The following is a 14,988-nucleotide window of genomic DNA, read 5'->3' as shown; positions in this document are numbered from 1 at the left end:
ACCATTCCTTTTAAAACCAGAATTTAGCTTTATAAAGGTCTATTCCCTTATCTGTAACGTAACATATTTCCATTAGGAACTAGACGCGAAGCCTAAATGCCACCATTTCATTTCACTCCCCAGCCATTTCCTCCACCGCCCTCCTTACCTCCCATCTCTGAAAGGGCAAATGAAGTGTCAGTCATTATATGTGCCTTCCTATTGCTTAGTTGTCACATGATATTGACAAAGGCGGGTCAACAATGCACTAGGCTTTCTCGGATTGGCTACACCGGGTCTTCGGAAGCGGTTCACCAGGAAGAATACCACCACCTTCAAGGATTTTGCAGAGGGATGTTATAGTTCTCCATTTAGTCGTTCGAATTTGGCTGAGGTGTTGCCTTCCGAAATCATGCTGCGCCTCGCCCTCGCTGCCCTTGTACTAGCAGGTAATGTAAAGGGATATAGCTGTTACACACTGCCATATTACGCTTGTATGTGGTAGCTGCTGGTTCTGCATAGTGAGCCTGGCTGTTGCCATGTACTGGGCTTGCTCCTTATGTTAAGATTCGCTTTGATTAATTTAAAACTAAAATTTAAACAGTATTAGTATAATAGTACTAGAATAGTATGGATATGAGAAAAAGGAAGTAAATCCACTCAATATTATACAACCATGATATGGAAATTACTGTAATGAAATATGTGAAATATCTGTGTTAAATCTAACAGAATGGGTTACCATATTTTCTCGAATAAAATGGTTTTAAGCATCATTTTACCTGCCAGATGGCAAGTTATTAAAGAAGCTGAGAGGGAGAGAACCACAGGCTGTATGGCCCCCCTGACAGTTTATGGCCCCCAGCCCCCCAGTGGCTCAGTGCATTTTATTGTTTTCTTATAATGTGAACCCCCAATAGTGGATTATCAACCCCACTGGATTGGTTGGTTTATGCAGCTCTCCTGTGATTCAGATTCATAATTCTTATTTATTATTAACAACGATTTCAATGTAAAATTGTACCTGATTTGTCACTTGAAAAAACAGATCATTTTGAAAAGGGAAAGTAATCATGGGATGTTTCACACTGCAGTTTGGCTTACTCCCTTTTTAAAAAAATATTTGTAAATCAAATTACTTGTAATAATAATATGTATATATATTTGTATATAATATGACTTATATTCTGTTTAATAGAATGTGCACATAACCGATATATAGAGAGCGGATACAGGCAGAATATCTGTGGGGAGAGTTTGGTGAGGCTGCATGTGACTGATTTTGCAAGCGTCACATGATTTGCCTTCCTACTGCTGGAACGGAAAGATGTTACACACAGCTCCCACTGTGGAGACATCTTTTGTCGGTGTGCAAATATTAATAGAGTTTATTACTATGTTGCCTTTCCTAAACATTATCTAGTATGTGTAATTTGTTGACAAACATTGGAGGAATGAGAAAATGATCAGACATTATAAATGATACATCTTTATTGTATTTACTTTTCCATACATTTACCAACCACAGAAACATGAAAGCCCCCTCCCCTTTACATGAGCCATATGAGGAAGTCACCTACATAACCCCTTTGTCCTGACCTTTTTAAATCGATCTGCTGTCATTAACATTATAGGGAGCAATGTATGCCCTATTGTAAATATGATAGTAGAGAGTAGTCTTGGATGGGTTACATTATTTAGTTAACATGCTTCTGGATATCTGATCAGGTTAGATCAGTGATCCCCAACCAGTGGTTCGTGAGCAACATGTTGCTCCCCAAACCCCTTGGATGTTGCTCCCAGTGGGCTCAAAGTAGGTGCTTATTGTTCAATTTGTAGCTTAGATGCAGGTGTTGATTGACCCAGTGTAAAGCCAAACAGAGCCTTCTATAGGCTGCCAGTCCACATAGGGGTTACCAAATAGCCATTTATAGCTCCTATTTGCACCCCCATTAACTTTTTCTATGGTTGTGTTGCTTCCCAACAATTTTTCCATTTGAATGTGGCTCACGGGTATAAAAGGTTGGGGATCCCTGGGTTAGATGATCATACATTTAATTTACAATTGCTACATGAAATGGTTAATAAGCCCCATTGTTAATTATTTGTTTGTCAGATGTAATTATTCAGTCCAGTAGCTGTAAATTCTTGTACCCCCAACCATAAAATATAAGGATATTATAAAGAGTTTTATTACAATATAAAGAGGCTGAAGTCCACTAAGTTGACTAATAATATCATCATCTTTAAAAGCAAGGGGTATATGATATTGTTATATTAACTGTGTACAAGTTTCAATTGACTAAGTGACATAGATTTCATCTCTAAGCACTGATATTAACTGGTGACATCACTAGGCACTGTGTATGAGGATACAGGTATGGGACCTGTTATCCACAATGCTTGGGACCTGAGTTTTTATGGATAAAGGGATATTTCCATAATTTGGGTCATCATACTTTGTCTACTAAAAAATAACATATAAACATTAAATACACCCAATAGGATTACGTTGCCTTCAATAATGATCTTAGTTGGGATCAAGTACAAGGTACTGTTTTATTAGAATAGAAAAGGGAAATCTTTTTTAGAAAATTTTTAGAAATTATAAATATTTGATAAAAATGGAGAGATGCACTTCCTGTAATTGGAGGATTTCTGGATAATAGGTTTCCAGATAAGGGATTCCATACCTGTATAATTTATTTGTGTATTATATCATTATACATGATGGATACAGTGGCTGCTGCACTCTCTGCCTTTGCTCATGTCCTGTCTGACCACATAAACAATCGCTAGACAAGTTTAGAATGAAAATGCATTAGTCCCCAGAAAGAGTTAAGCAGTCAAAATGTGCTGTTTGTAGTTCATTGCAGTTGTGACAAAGGTAAGTGGTTAGAATAACCTGGGTTTTACTTGCAATTTCTTGAGTGATCCAGTAAAGGGCAAAAAGTCAAGAGATACAGGGACTCTTGTGCAGATATGTGAGATGTCCTTTGTTATTTAACACATCTTCTAATAAATTATTCACAAATGTATTTGCTAATGTTAAAAAACACCCTTATTAACATAAGCTTATTTTTTTGAGCTAATGTATAAGAAGTGTATAAGTGCTATACACTGGTAATTTTTTTTTTTAATAGACACTTATGACTCCTCAGATTGAGAGGAAACCATGATAGTTACAGAGCAGAAACATTAGTCACTTAGTGCTCTTCTTATGATAAATGTATTTGTCTTTGTTTTTTACTTGTGTTTTTTGAGTGCCCAGGCAATTGCCAGTAACTTTGGGGTGCGCCCTTAAGCTGTGTGTATTGATAAATATATTTATTTTGGAAGTTTAGATATTGTTCACCTTTTTATACGTAAGACAAGCTGAATAAGCTTATTTCAAAAAAAGTGGTTTTCCCTTTAAAGGAACAGTAACATCAAAAAATTTCAAAGTGTTTCAAAGTAATCAAAATATATATATGTGCTGTTGCTCTGCAAAAAACTGGTGTTTTTGCTACAGAAAAGCTACTATATAAATAAGCTGCTGTGTAGACACGGGGGCAGCCATTCAAGCTGGAAAAAAGGAGAAAAAGCACAGGTTACATAGCAGATAACTAGTAGATAAGCCCCATATAATGGGGGTTTATCTGTTATCTGCTCAGTAACCTGTGCCTTTTCTCCTTTGAATGGCTGCCCCCATGGCTACACAGCAGCTAACTTATATAAACTATAGTAGTCTTTCTGAGGCAAACACACCAGTTGTAGCAATGCAGGGCAACAGTACATTATATTGTTATTACTTTTATACACTTTAATTTTTTGGTGTTTCTGTTCCTTTAACTTCCTTGTGTAGCAGGGAGCCCAAAGTTTTTGTGCTTTAAAAATTCAATGTAAAGAGTACATTAGTCTCTAGAGTCTCTCTTGGCTGCGGTGCTTAGAGGCAGTTTCAGTCTGAATTATACAACCTTCCCTGGTCAGTATCTGTCACTGGCCCCTCCAGTTCTGTAACAAGTTCCTATGTAAAGAAGGTCATGTTCTGTGTAGTCCAGCTGACCTCTGTTCTGCAAATTACTGTTTACTATAAACCTGTCTGTTTACTGTAAGCAGCCAACACAGTTTTGTGTGTCAACAGACAGGCAGGTTTATGTGTGCATTAAACACACAAATGTGCACAAGGCTGTATTATTTCTGTAAGCATGGAGCAAGTATCTGTAAATGTACATCTTTTTTTTCCTGTATTGACATGATATCCAACCAAATTTTGTTTTACATACAGAAAGAAAATGTAATTCTGTATACATCAATTAAACATCATTTTAATTGATTCATTTTTTAGAGGTTCTGACTCCTGAAGCCAGGAGACCTGGAGGAAAACTGACTTTTGCTACTTTGTTTGAAGAACCAGGAGTTGGTACAGAAAGTTTATAGGGTCCAGATGTGACTTAAACTTTCCTCATCGTTAGTTGTTGTAAATAATGAGTTTGACTAGGCTAGTCCACATTCAGGTTGAAAATTATATTTATATAAAATCTAAATATACAAAAAGTGTTTGTGTGTATGTAAGAAATAATGCAATAAAGATTTAAGTGTTCTGCTCATTTTTTTTTTCTCTAGTAACTTCAGCTGACTTTAATGTATTGAAGTCTCCTCGATACCCAATATTCCAAGAGGGAAATTGGCCTGTTCCTGGTGACAGGATTCCAGATGTCATCTTGTTGTCAATGGGGTTTTCTGTGGAAGAGGTAGGAGCAAATGTTTAAATTAAATTAAAATTCATAGTATTATATTAGGATACGATTAGCCGACAATTTACTGGAGTGTCCTGTTAGTTATCACATTGTGTTTATGTAATCACAGCTTCTGTAAACTAGTTCAAGGTCTAAAGGTAGTTTGCCATCTACCTTTTTGGGTAAGGTTGACATAAACAAAAAAAGAAGTTTAGTGTTAAAATAAATGTGTAATTTTATGAAGTCACCTTTTTGTTCTTGTATGGAAGTGTGTTCACCTTTTTGACAAAGGTGAACTTATATTTATTACTGAAGCCCAGTAAAAAATAAAAGATGCCTTGTGGTAAGATACATAAGAGGAAGGCCACCCTTGTCCATTAGAGCTTACAATCTAAGAGCATGCACAGTAGTTAGGCCTTTCACTCTACTGCGCAAGCACACAAAGAGAAGGAGGAAGATGAAGACTCGCTTGCAGCTACCCTGGGTTGGTGCCGTTTTCTTCTCACAGGAGCACCAGCCCTGGGTAAAAGTTAAGTGATTAAAGTCACTGGGGGTGCCTAACATTTTAGGTACCCCCCCCCCCCCCCCCCAATGACTTAGCCTTTCCTTCTTCTAGCACCTGAAGTTTATTTTGCTGGGGAGAGAGATGGGAATCCAGGAGTAGCTAAGTAGTCTAAGCAGTCTAAGCAGGAAAGAAAAAAAGATGTCTTGGTGATATTACAAAGGAAAAAACATCAGATTTTGGTAGTGGCACTAATATGATTTGAGAATGATAAAGATTGGTCAAAGATTACCCCTCGTCAGCATGCCAAAACAGGGTTTAGGATTCCATCAGTAGTAAAAGTTGGAGAAGGTGCAAGTTTGTGTGGAAAGACTATATGCTCCGTTTTAGTTAGGTACTGTTCGGCAGATGCTTTACCTTGGAGGCGAATAGCTAAGAGGCAGGTGGGCTTGTCATTGGGCAATTTCGGATTAATCTAATCGTTTGATCCTAAGGCTAAATAATCAGATCACATTGCCTGAATAGAGCCAGTCCGTAAGAGGGCCGCATCAATGCGCAGATGCACACCTCATCCCAGCAGGATTTTTAAAAATGCGAAATATCTGCTCAGGTATCGGTCGAGCAGGCCCATCTGAGGGCCCCATACAATAAGCTGTTATCAGCATGTGTATGGCCACCTTTAGATATCTGGGACTGCATGTCATGTCAGTTAATGAAGGGAGTGTCTAAATGTATCTGTCATCTGCATACAAGTAAAGCCAAAATGAGTGATAGTTAGACATAACTGGTCCAGAGTGTCAGAATGAGCCATTAACCTATATTTGTCTTGTTTCATCTCTAGCCAAGAGTACTATTATGCACATTTTTATGTACATAAATCAGATTATATGTACAACTTCATGCACACCCAGTTCTGTGTCCACTTTACTGAAATATACATTTTGATTTATATTATTATAATTTTGTAGCTTTCATGACCATATTACCATTGTGTATATTTGTAAATCTGTTGTAAATATTTAGCACCTTGTGGGGGAAATTTTAGAAGAGTGGTGCTAAGTTCATTATATTTCTACAGGATCTGTCCTGGTCTGGCTTAGGAGTGGGCAACCTTTTCCAGCGCCCACGTGCTACAGTTCTCGTGACAGTTACTGGAGTGAATAAGCTGCCACTTTCTGGAAATGGAATATCCTATCCTGTGGAAAATGTGAGTACTGTAATTTGTAGTTTTTTTCCACTGGTGCAACACTTCCTGCAACATAAATATAAACACATAGAGAGTATTTACATTAATAGCAGGCAATAAATATGTAGTTCTCAGTTTCACTGTTGCATCATTATTGTCTTTTCACAGGCTGTGCCATACAGTGTTGACAGCGTTGTAAATTCTATTCATTCTGTGTTTTCTGAAGAAATGCCAGTAGTTTTGCAGCTTGCCCCCATTGAGGAAGTAAGTAGTGGTACAGTATATTTTACAGTTACTGTAAAATTATGTACAGATGTTTCATGTTCAGGCTGTAGTTCTTTCTGGTGCATTTTAACTCACAGCAACTGGCTGCTGAAACAGCTTATGGCTTATACCCATACTGATGATCACAAAGTTGCAACAGCATGAATGCAGTTACCTGTGTCAGATGCAAAAAAAAAAAAAGGTGACCACTGAAAAAAATATTCTGGTTTGGAAAAGTCTGTTTTTTGTAAAGCAGTTTTCTTCTACACTGTGACGGTCCTGGAACCTGTATAAGAATTTAATGACCTTAAGGGCCACTGTCCACTAGGGACCTAGACAGAGGCTTAGGCTAAATGAATTGCACTTTATTAAAGCACAGGCAGGATAAACAGTGGGGACTGTAAATAAGCACTGGCTGGTAAGTAAAGGCTGATAAGATGCACTGGAGCAGGTGAGAAATGGAAATGTCCATAGTGCAGTACAGAGAGTTTTACAAGGCAATTTCCAGGCAACTGGTCTGGGCCAGCAGCATACAGGCAGTCAGTACAGGCCAAGATCAATACCAGGTTAACAGCAAGAACTCGTTGATAGCATAAGAGTCACCGGAAGGTTGGCCATAAAAACTAGCACATCCATTGGCGTCAGTGGCCTTTAAAGAAAAACTATATCCCCAGAATGAATACTTAACCAACACATCAGTTTATATCATGTGACGTATTAAAGAATCTTGCCAAACTGGAAAATATTTATGGATATATATATATATATATATATCCATAAATATTGCCCTTTTCTTTTACTTTGATTTTGTGATGGTCTGTGTGCTTCCTCAGAGATCGACTGACAGGAAATAATGCAGCTCTCTGTAACAGGAAGAAGTGTGGAAGTAAAAACAAGAACATTGGCTGATGTGGCCTAGCATGTATGTGTGCCTTGGTTTGTTTGCATGCACCATAAATGGTATGATCCCAGGAGGTGGCCCTTAGTTCTTAAAATGACAGTTTTCTATTTAGGATTACCCAGTGGCACATACTACTGATATTTGAAAATGATTTATTAAGATGAAGCAGGGTTTTACATATGAGCTGTTTTATATGATATATTTTTTTATAGAGACCTACCTTGTTTGGAAGTATAGTTTTCCTTAAACCTTGGATTTCACAGCACTACTTTCAATTCCCGCTCTCTAGTGGGCCTGCCCTTGCTTTTCAGCAAAATGGTACTGATGTCACTGAGCCGTGCTGGTTTAGTGACATCATCACTATGTGCTGAACTGACACTGACAGTGTAATGCAAAAAACAATTTTATATGCTTATGATGACTTATATGTTCACATGATTATAGAATAAAATATAAGTATTATTGGAATTTTTATTATTCCAACAATACTTTTATTGGAAGTTCGAATTTTTCATATTAAGAGCTGTAAAATTGTGGGATTCTCCCTAAATCGGTTGGACTGGCAAGATAAATTGGGTTGGATGTTTTTCTAGGAAGTGAGACAATAGGGGGTTAATGAAAATAGTTCTTAGTACAAAGGTGATTCAGGGACTGGCCGACTGCCATCTTGGAACAGGAAGCAATTGTCCACCTCTGGGCAAATTTCAGAAGTGGTTTTATGCCTTCCTCTGGATTAACTAGCAGGTAGCCAGGTTTTATATAGACACAAAGGGTTGAATTCAATGAATGTGTCTTTTTTCCAACCTAAATTTCTATGTTATATAATATAAAAAGCATGCTGTTCTCTCTACAGTACTACAGTATATATGTATAATTGAGCAAATCATAATAAGAAAAGTTTGTAAACTCATGGAGAAATTTCCTTTTTATTAACTTGTAGTGTACTGTTCCGTAAACTGTATTTTACTATAAACTGTTTCCATTCCCTTTTACCGCCTTTTGTTTTCATTTCTGCGATTTACTTGAGTTTACTAATACACTTGTTCTATTTCATCAGAGAGTTTACATGGTTGGAAAAGCTAACACTGTGTTTGAGGACCTAGCAGTTACTTTGCGACAGCTACGGACCCGCCTGGAACAAGACAACTCTGTAATTCAGTCCCTACCTGTTAGCTCTTTGTATAGAAATGATGAGGTGAGTATTCCATTTTACAGTGATGCCTTTTAGTATTGAGTAACTAAGAGCACTATTTAATTATTTTACATTGCTAATATGTTTTGTTTTATTTATTTTTATTTTTTTTGCACATTGAAAGAAAATGCAATTCTAGAAGCTTCCACTATACGTTTTAATTGAAAATTTGCAATGGTTTTAAGGTGTCTAAATGTAATTGCTATTGAAAGCAGCATTTGTTTATCCCTATCTGTTCTGGGTAAGACCTGTAAGCACTATTTTATTGAGGGGCACTAAAATTTAGGCATGCCCTAGTTAGAAATTCTTCTGTAGGCCAGTGCTTCTGTTAGGAGAGAACTCCAGCGGCATGAAGGAAAAACTATGCCGACATTTAACTCATCTTCTTACCAGCGTCCCAGGCATCCCTTGCACAATTTCTGATCTAACATGCGTAGTAGTGTAAACCTGGCAAGTTTGAGTCTACTGTGTATGTACAATCACCAGTGGCCAAGGAATGAAGATAGAAAGGTAGAGAGATGCTGGCACAACACTTGTGCACACAGTGCAGTTTTCATTTAACAGGAGCACCAGCCCATGAAGAAAGTTAGCAATCTGTTTAACTGGAGGGTGCCCCCCCCCCCGTGAAATAAATCTTTTAATACAATATAACAGGAGTCAAGTCTCTTTAAGGTGTTTTAATGAGCTGTCTCGCAACATTGTTTCAGAACCAGGAGTGCAGAGAATGCAAACAGCCAGACACACACTATATTATTTAAATTACATTGACAAATAACTTCAAAACCATTGACATGTTGTAATTAATACACATTGGAAAGTTGCTTAGAAATAACATTTTCTATGCAAAAAAAAAGCAAGGAGCCCTTTAAGAGAAAAAAAAAAAACTTGCATGTACAATTTTTATGGGATATAATTATTTTTTTACATCGCAAAATATATATAGAAACTTTACCCACTGTAACAGTATATACACTCTATATGGAAAAAAAAGATATGCATATATTCTGGTTTATAGGGTCATGAACTGCATGAGAACTTAATACCGCTGCTAGAAAATGTTAAAATAAAACACCTGAAAACTAGCAAAATTGTACATTCAGTTTGGATTTTTTTTTTTTTTTTCAGTTAAAGGGGCAGTATACCCTCTTGTTCAACGTGAGTTCAATGAATAGGAATTGTGCTGGACATACTTGTCTGTTTTGATTACAAAAAAATCTATGGTTTTTCTTAGGCTTAAACAGGGAAATAGAAGAAACAAAACAGAATTTTTCATAAAATTTTTCATGAATTAAACATTAAAAAAAAAAAAAAAAAGTCCTATACATTGAACTTGTGTTGAACAAGGGGCTATACTTCCCATTTAAAGCACACAGTGAATTCTGCAAGGAGTAACAGCTCTAAGCAAATCTCCCCCCTGCTTTTTTTTGGGATTGGTTATTTGGTAGCTCCTCTGTGGACTGGCAGCCTAAATAAGGCTCTGTTTGGCAGTACAACTGGTTTTTATGCAACCAAAACTTACCTCCAAGCCAGGAATGCAAAAATATGCACCTGCTTTGAGGCTAACCACTGGTTGGGGATCACTGCTGTATGGAATCAATGAAATTGCTCTATGTAGCTGTAATGGATTAAAGATGTGTTGCCTCTGATGCCACAAGGCCAACATTTAATCAAATAATCTCCCAATCGTTTCAGCACACCTGGCCATTAGATAATTCCACTGAAATTTGTTTTTATTTGTGAAACAAGAAAAATCATCCTTCTCAATTGAGTATTGTTTTTAATTTATATAATGAAATATATATTGTTTTTTTCCTTTCCCTCACTTGAAGACCGACAGGCTGTTCCTATCTGAATTACAAGTACTACAAGATATTGTAACTCTGGTAAGTTACAGAGAATTAATTTTCTATTTATGCTAAATTTACACACACAACACTAGTTTTTACAACCTATTTTCCAAAAATGTGGGACACTGTGTTAAATGTAAATAAACACAGAATACAATAATTTGTAAATTATTTAAACCAGTACTGTCCAACTGGCATTGTGCACACCTGTAAGCCCCTGTATTGTTCACTCCTCAGATCAGTAAACACACAACTTTTACCAGTGCAGGGCAGCAGCACATTATATTTTAGTTACTTTTGTACACTTTCATTTTTTTGGTGTTACTGTTCCTTTAAAGGAGAAGGAAAAAGGCTAAGTCACTTGGGGTGCTAAAATGTTAGGCACCCCCAAGTGACTTTAATCGCTTACCTCGTAGGTTCATCGGATTGTCACTGTGGTCCTCCATTTTCACCCAGTGCCACAGATTCTCAGTTAGATTAATATAGGGCATTTCACCTTTTGTTCTTGAGCAGCTCCAGTATTACTTTGGCCTTGTGTTTTGGGATCATTATTCTGCATAAAGATGAAAAGTCACCCAAACTTTAGTAAAAAGGTGACTGAACTCTCTGGACCCACCCATTCCAACAGTTCCGATAATTCCTGGACCAAAGCAGTTTTCAGATCAGCTCAGTTTCTCAGATTTTTTTGTAAGGATTTCCCTCTATTTTGCACCATTGATACATCCTTCTGCAGTAACAAGATGGTATTTTTGCTTGATTACATAATGCAAATGTTTTACCTTCTGCACTGGATGCTATTTAGCGGCAACTACTGAGACAACTGAAGGTATGCCTGCAGCTTGAGATTAACTCTTTACTAGCCTTTCCTTTTCCTTTAAGGGAATGTCTTAATATGACTATATAAACTTTTTTCACATATGACTGAAGGGTGATATCCCTGCCGTGAGCACCAACCATTTGTGCTTTTGGTGTGCCACCACCATTAATGTGGGTATGGTCTTAAAAGATCTTGTGATACCCTTTGCTGATAGTTTTACCCAAAGCTGTGGCAGTAATTTTAAAGATTGAGTGTTAGAGGCTTTTTGTAATCCAGTTGTGCCCTCATGACGGCTTTCTAATGTATAAATGTTGAGGTTCCACAACACAGGAATTAAATGCTTCAATTCTGTTCTGAGATTTATTTCAGTCATGTCAGTGTGGGATTTATTTTCTTTAAAAAAAAATTGTATTGGTTAAGGGTTTGAATGCAGGGAATTTTAAATCCTTTATTCTTTTAAAACTGCACCGTGCACATATTACAGTAATGTATTTTGTCATACAGCTGTCTGGGCACAAGCATTTAGCCAAAGATAATGTCCCGGATGTTTATTCCCTGGAACTTACTGGTTTAGAAGAGATCAAGAAACGTTATGGAGAGGACTCTGCACAGTTCAAAGATGCAGTCCAAATTCTGTCTGACTCTCTGGAAAAGGTAAGCTGTCTCTGGTAAAAACTGTTAGAAGAACATAATATTTCTTCATCATGGCCCATTACATTTTTTTTTAACCAAAAAAAAAAAAGAATTGATCTGTATGTAGGAAAAATTAGTTCCTTTTGAATATATAATGCAGTTTTGCTTCTTAAATGCATAATTTCTTATAGAGCAGAAATGACATGTTTCTATTGAACTGTGAGTTATATACTAGAAGTATGCTAAACTATATCTGTGAGGGGGGAGTAAAGCAGCCATTTAAAGGTAAACTAATGTTAATGTAAAAAATGGTTTGCTTTAAAGCTATGCCCATGGTTTAGTCAAATAGTGGTTTAAAAAAAATGCTTTAATTTAGGAAGTTTTTTTTATGATGTGATTCTTGCGTTGACCTACCTATAAAATATTAGAAAAAGGGAAGTCAAAAATTCCTTTTGTTCTCTTATATCACAACACAGAATCTGATGATTGGTTTACACAAGAAAAGTGGAAGAGAAGAGCATTAACCAAAGTAATTCTCTGTAATTTCTCTGTAGGTAGAGAAATACCAATGTTGCAAGTGACTTTAATCCACCTGTCAGAGGCCTGACTTTGGGCTGAAAATGTACATATGAGTTCTCAGACTGTCCCCCTGTGCACAGTGGCATATGTATGCCATTAAAGTCATTGGCAACAGGCACTGGTGGTGGTAGCTTTTTCTCTGCCAGTGTTTCTTCTGCAAAGAAGCGCCAAGTATGGCATAAGCCAAAGCTTATATAGTACCCTTCTTATCTTCCCACGATTAAAAACAATTATTGATTTCGATAAGGGCCACTGACTATATCTACAATGCTTACAGTAAATGCAATTCTACTGGCACAGAAACAAATAGCTGGTAAAATGGTTGTTCTAGAAGATACTAATTCTATAGGGTTATCCCATTAGTGGCATCAGTGTTTCTGTGCTCACGTTTATACGATTGTTGTGACATTGTGAGATGCACATGTTTAACAGCTGAGGTTGCAGGCTAACTTTGTTTGTTTCAGTTTGCAGATGACATGTACAGTTTTTATGGAGGAAATGCTATAGTTGAAGTTGTGACTGTTGAATCCTTTGAAATTCCCTTAGTGCGGAGGAGTCGGTCAATTCTCGCATCAGAAGCTATTGTAAGTTGCTATTGATTAAAATAAAATCATGTCTAACAGAAAATCTGCATTTCACCAATTAATTATGGGTTTACACCCGACTTTTTGGTCACTGTTGAGGCTATTTATATTTACAAGGTTGAGTATTTTATGTCCTGTATTAATTCACACTCAACTTGACATTTCATTCAGGGTTATTTTAAAAATCTGCAAATGTGGCAGTTGCCTGGGACCCATCATTAACAACTACATCTGCAAAAGCAAGGACGTTGGGCTGCCATTAATAAGAAATGTACATAAAAACACTGACTTTGAAAAGAATTTTAGTAGTTCTTTTTAGATATCTCAGAATTCATTGTTCTATCAATGATTAGCAAGCTGTCCAGGCCCAGATGCAGCAAAACAGACCCAAACCAGAACACTCCCACCACCATGTTTCACAGATGGGTTCTTAAGCTGGAATGCAGTGTTTTTCCCAAATGTAACGCTCCTCATTTAAGCCAAAACATTATATTTTGGCTTCATCCCTCCACAAAACTTTCTTCCAGTATGCTTCTGGTTTGTCCACATGATCTTTAGCAAACTGTAGATGGTCAGCAATATTTTGGGGGAGAGCAGTGGCTTTCTCCTTGTAACCCTGCCTCACACGCCATTGCTGTGTTTTTGTAATGGTGGACTTACAAACATCAACGTTCGCCAATGTAAGACAGGTCTTCCGTTGCATAGAAGTTACTCAGGATTCCTTTGTAACCTCTCAGACTATTAGACACCTTGTAGCTGGAGTAATCTTTGATAGTCAACCTCTTTTGGGTAGGGTAACAACGCTCTTGAATTTCTTCCATTTGTACACACTTTCTGTCACCTTTTGCAGCTTTATGGGCATCAACAACTCTTTTTCTGAGGATGTCGGACATATCCACAGATGTGTTGTATATGTCATCAGGCTTTTCTGGATCCCATTCTTTAAATAAAACAGGGTCTCTCGCTCACACCTGATTGCCGGTGAGATGGCATATGCAGTGCCAAAATCGGCGAAGTTTCCTCTCAAGTCAACTTCGGCAAATTTATTTATTTTTATTTATTTATTATAGCATTTTTTTTATTCTGCACAGCCCATTTACACAATTTCATTTTTACACTTAACAGTACCTTTAAAGTTACAAGTAAGAGGTTTAATTTGAAACGAATGAAACTTTTAATAACCGTGCTTCTCCCTTTTTTTTTTTTTTTTTTTTTTTTTTTTTTTAGAGCAATCCTGGCAGCCCTTATAATCTTGCTTACCAGTACAACTTTGACTATTCAGTTATCTTCAACATTATCCTATGGATTATGATTGGACTGGCTCTGGCAGTGATTGCAATCTCGTACAACCTTTGGAACATGGATCCTGGTTATGATAGCATTATTTACAGGATGACCAACCAGAAGATCAGAATGGACTAAAATTCCTCATTTGTTCTACTGCAAAATTAGATCCCACATTTTACCTTATGTGTGTTGTAAATGAGATTTAGGCTGTCCCTGGTATGTATAAGGTTAAAAGAGAGCCATTTTAAAAAGACAATAGAACAGCACCTTGATGTTAATATTTATTTTATGTTGAAAAAGGTCTGTTTTATTATAACAGAGAGTAGACTTTACTGCCCCTACAAAAGTAAAGGTTCATGGGCGAGAAATGGAAGCTTGTGACATTCATATTCAGGTACCTTATTCATAGCTAAGTAAAATGAGGGTAACTTGAGCTCTACAGAATTCCATCCTTCTTATTGTCAATTCTACTGTAAGGAAAAGCCATTAGCATTGCATT

General features: G+C 36.9%; 1 protein-coding gene across 1 annotated transcript in view; it reads left to right on the top strand.

Moving 5' to 3' along the window:
- The first annotated feature begins 362 nt into the window (after positions 1-362).
- atp6ap2 (ATPase, H+ transporting, lysosomal accessory protein 2) overlaps positions 363-14,988 on the top strand; it is a 14,894-nt gene continuing 268 nt past the window's right edge. The window contains exons 1-9 of the mRNA NM_001011319.1: positions 363-428; positions 4,585-4,712; positions 6,278-6,406; positions 6,554-6,649; positions 8,608-8,745; positions 10,572-10,625; positions 11,911-12,060; positions 13,083-13,202; positions 14,430-14,988. The exon at positions 14,430-14,988 is cut by the window's right edge and continues 268 nt beyond it. Coding sequence (NP_001011319.1) covers positions 392-428; positions 4,585-4,712; positions 6,278-6,406; positions 6,554-6,649; positions 8,608-8,745; positions 10,572-10,625; positions 11,911-12,060; positions 13,083-13,202; positions 14,430-14,624 — 1,047 coding nt within the window. The 5' untranslated portion in view covers positions 363-391 and the 3' untranslated portion in view covers positions 14,625-14,988. The remainder of the gene's footprint in view (positions 429-4,584; positions 4,713-6,277; positions 6,407-6,553; positions 6,650-8,607; positions 8,746-10,571; positions 10,626-11,910; positions 12,061-13,082; positions 13,203-14,429) is intronic.

The sequence above is a fragment of the Xenopus tropicalis genome, chromosome 2, assembly GCF_000004195.4.
Source record: "Xenopus tropicalis strain Nigerian chromosome 2, UCB_Xtro_10.0, whole genome shotgun sequence".
Classification (NCBI taxonomy): domain Eukaryota; kingdom Metazoa; phylum Chordata; class Amphibia; order Anura; family Pipidae; genus Xenopus; species Xenopus tropicalis.
This window is presented reverse-complemented; position numbering and strand designations above follow the sequence as displayed.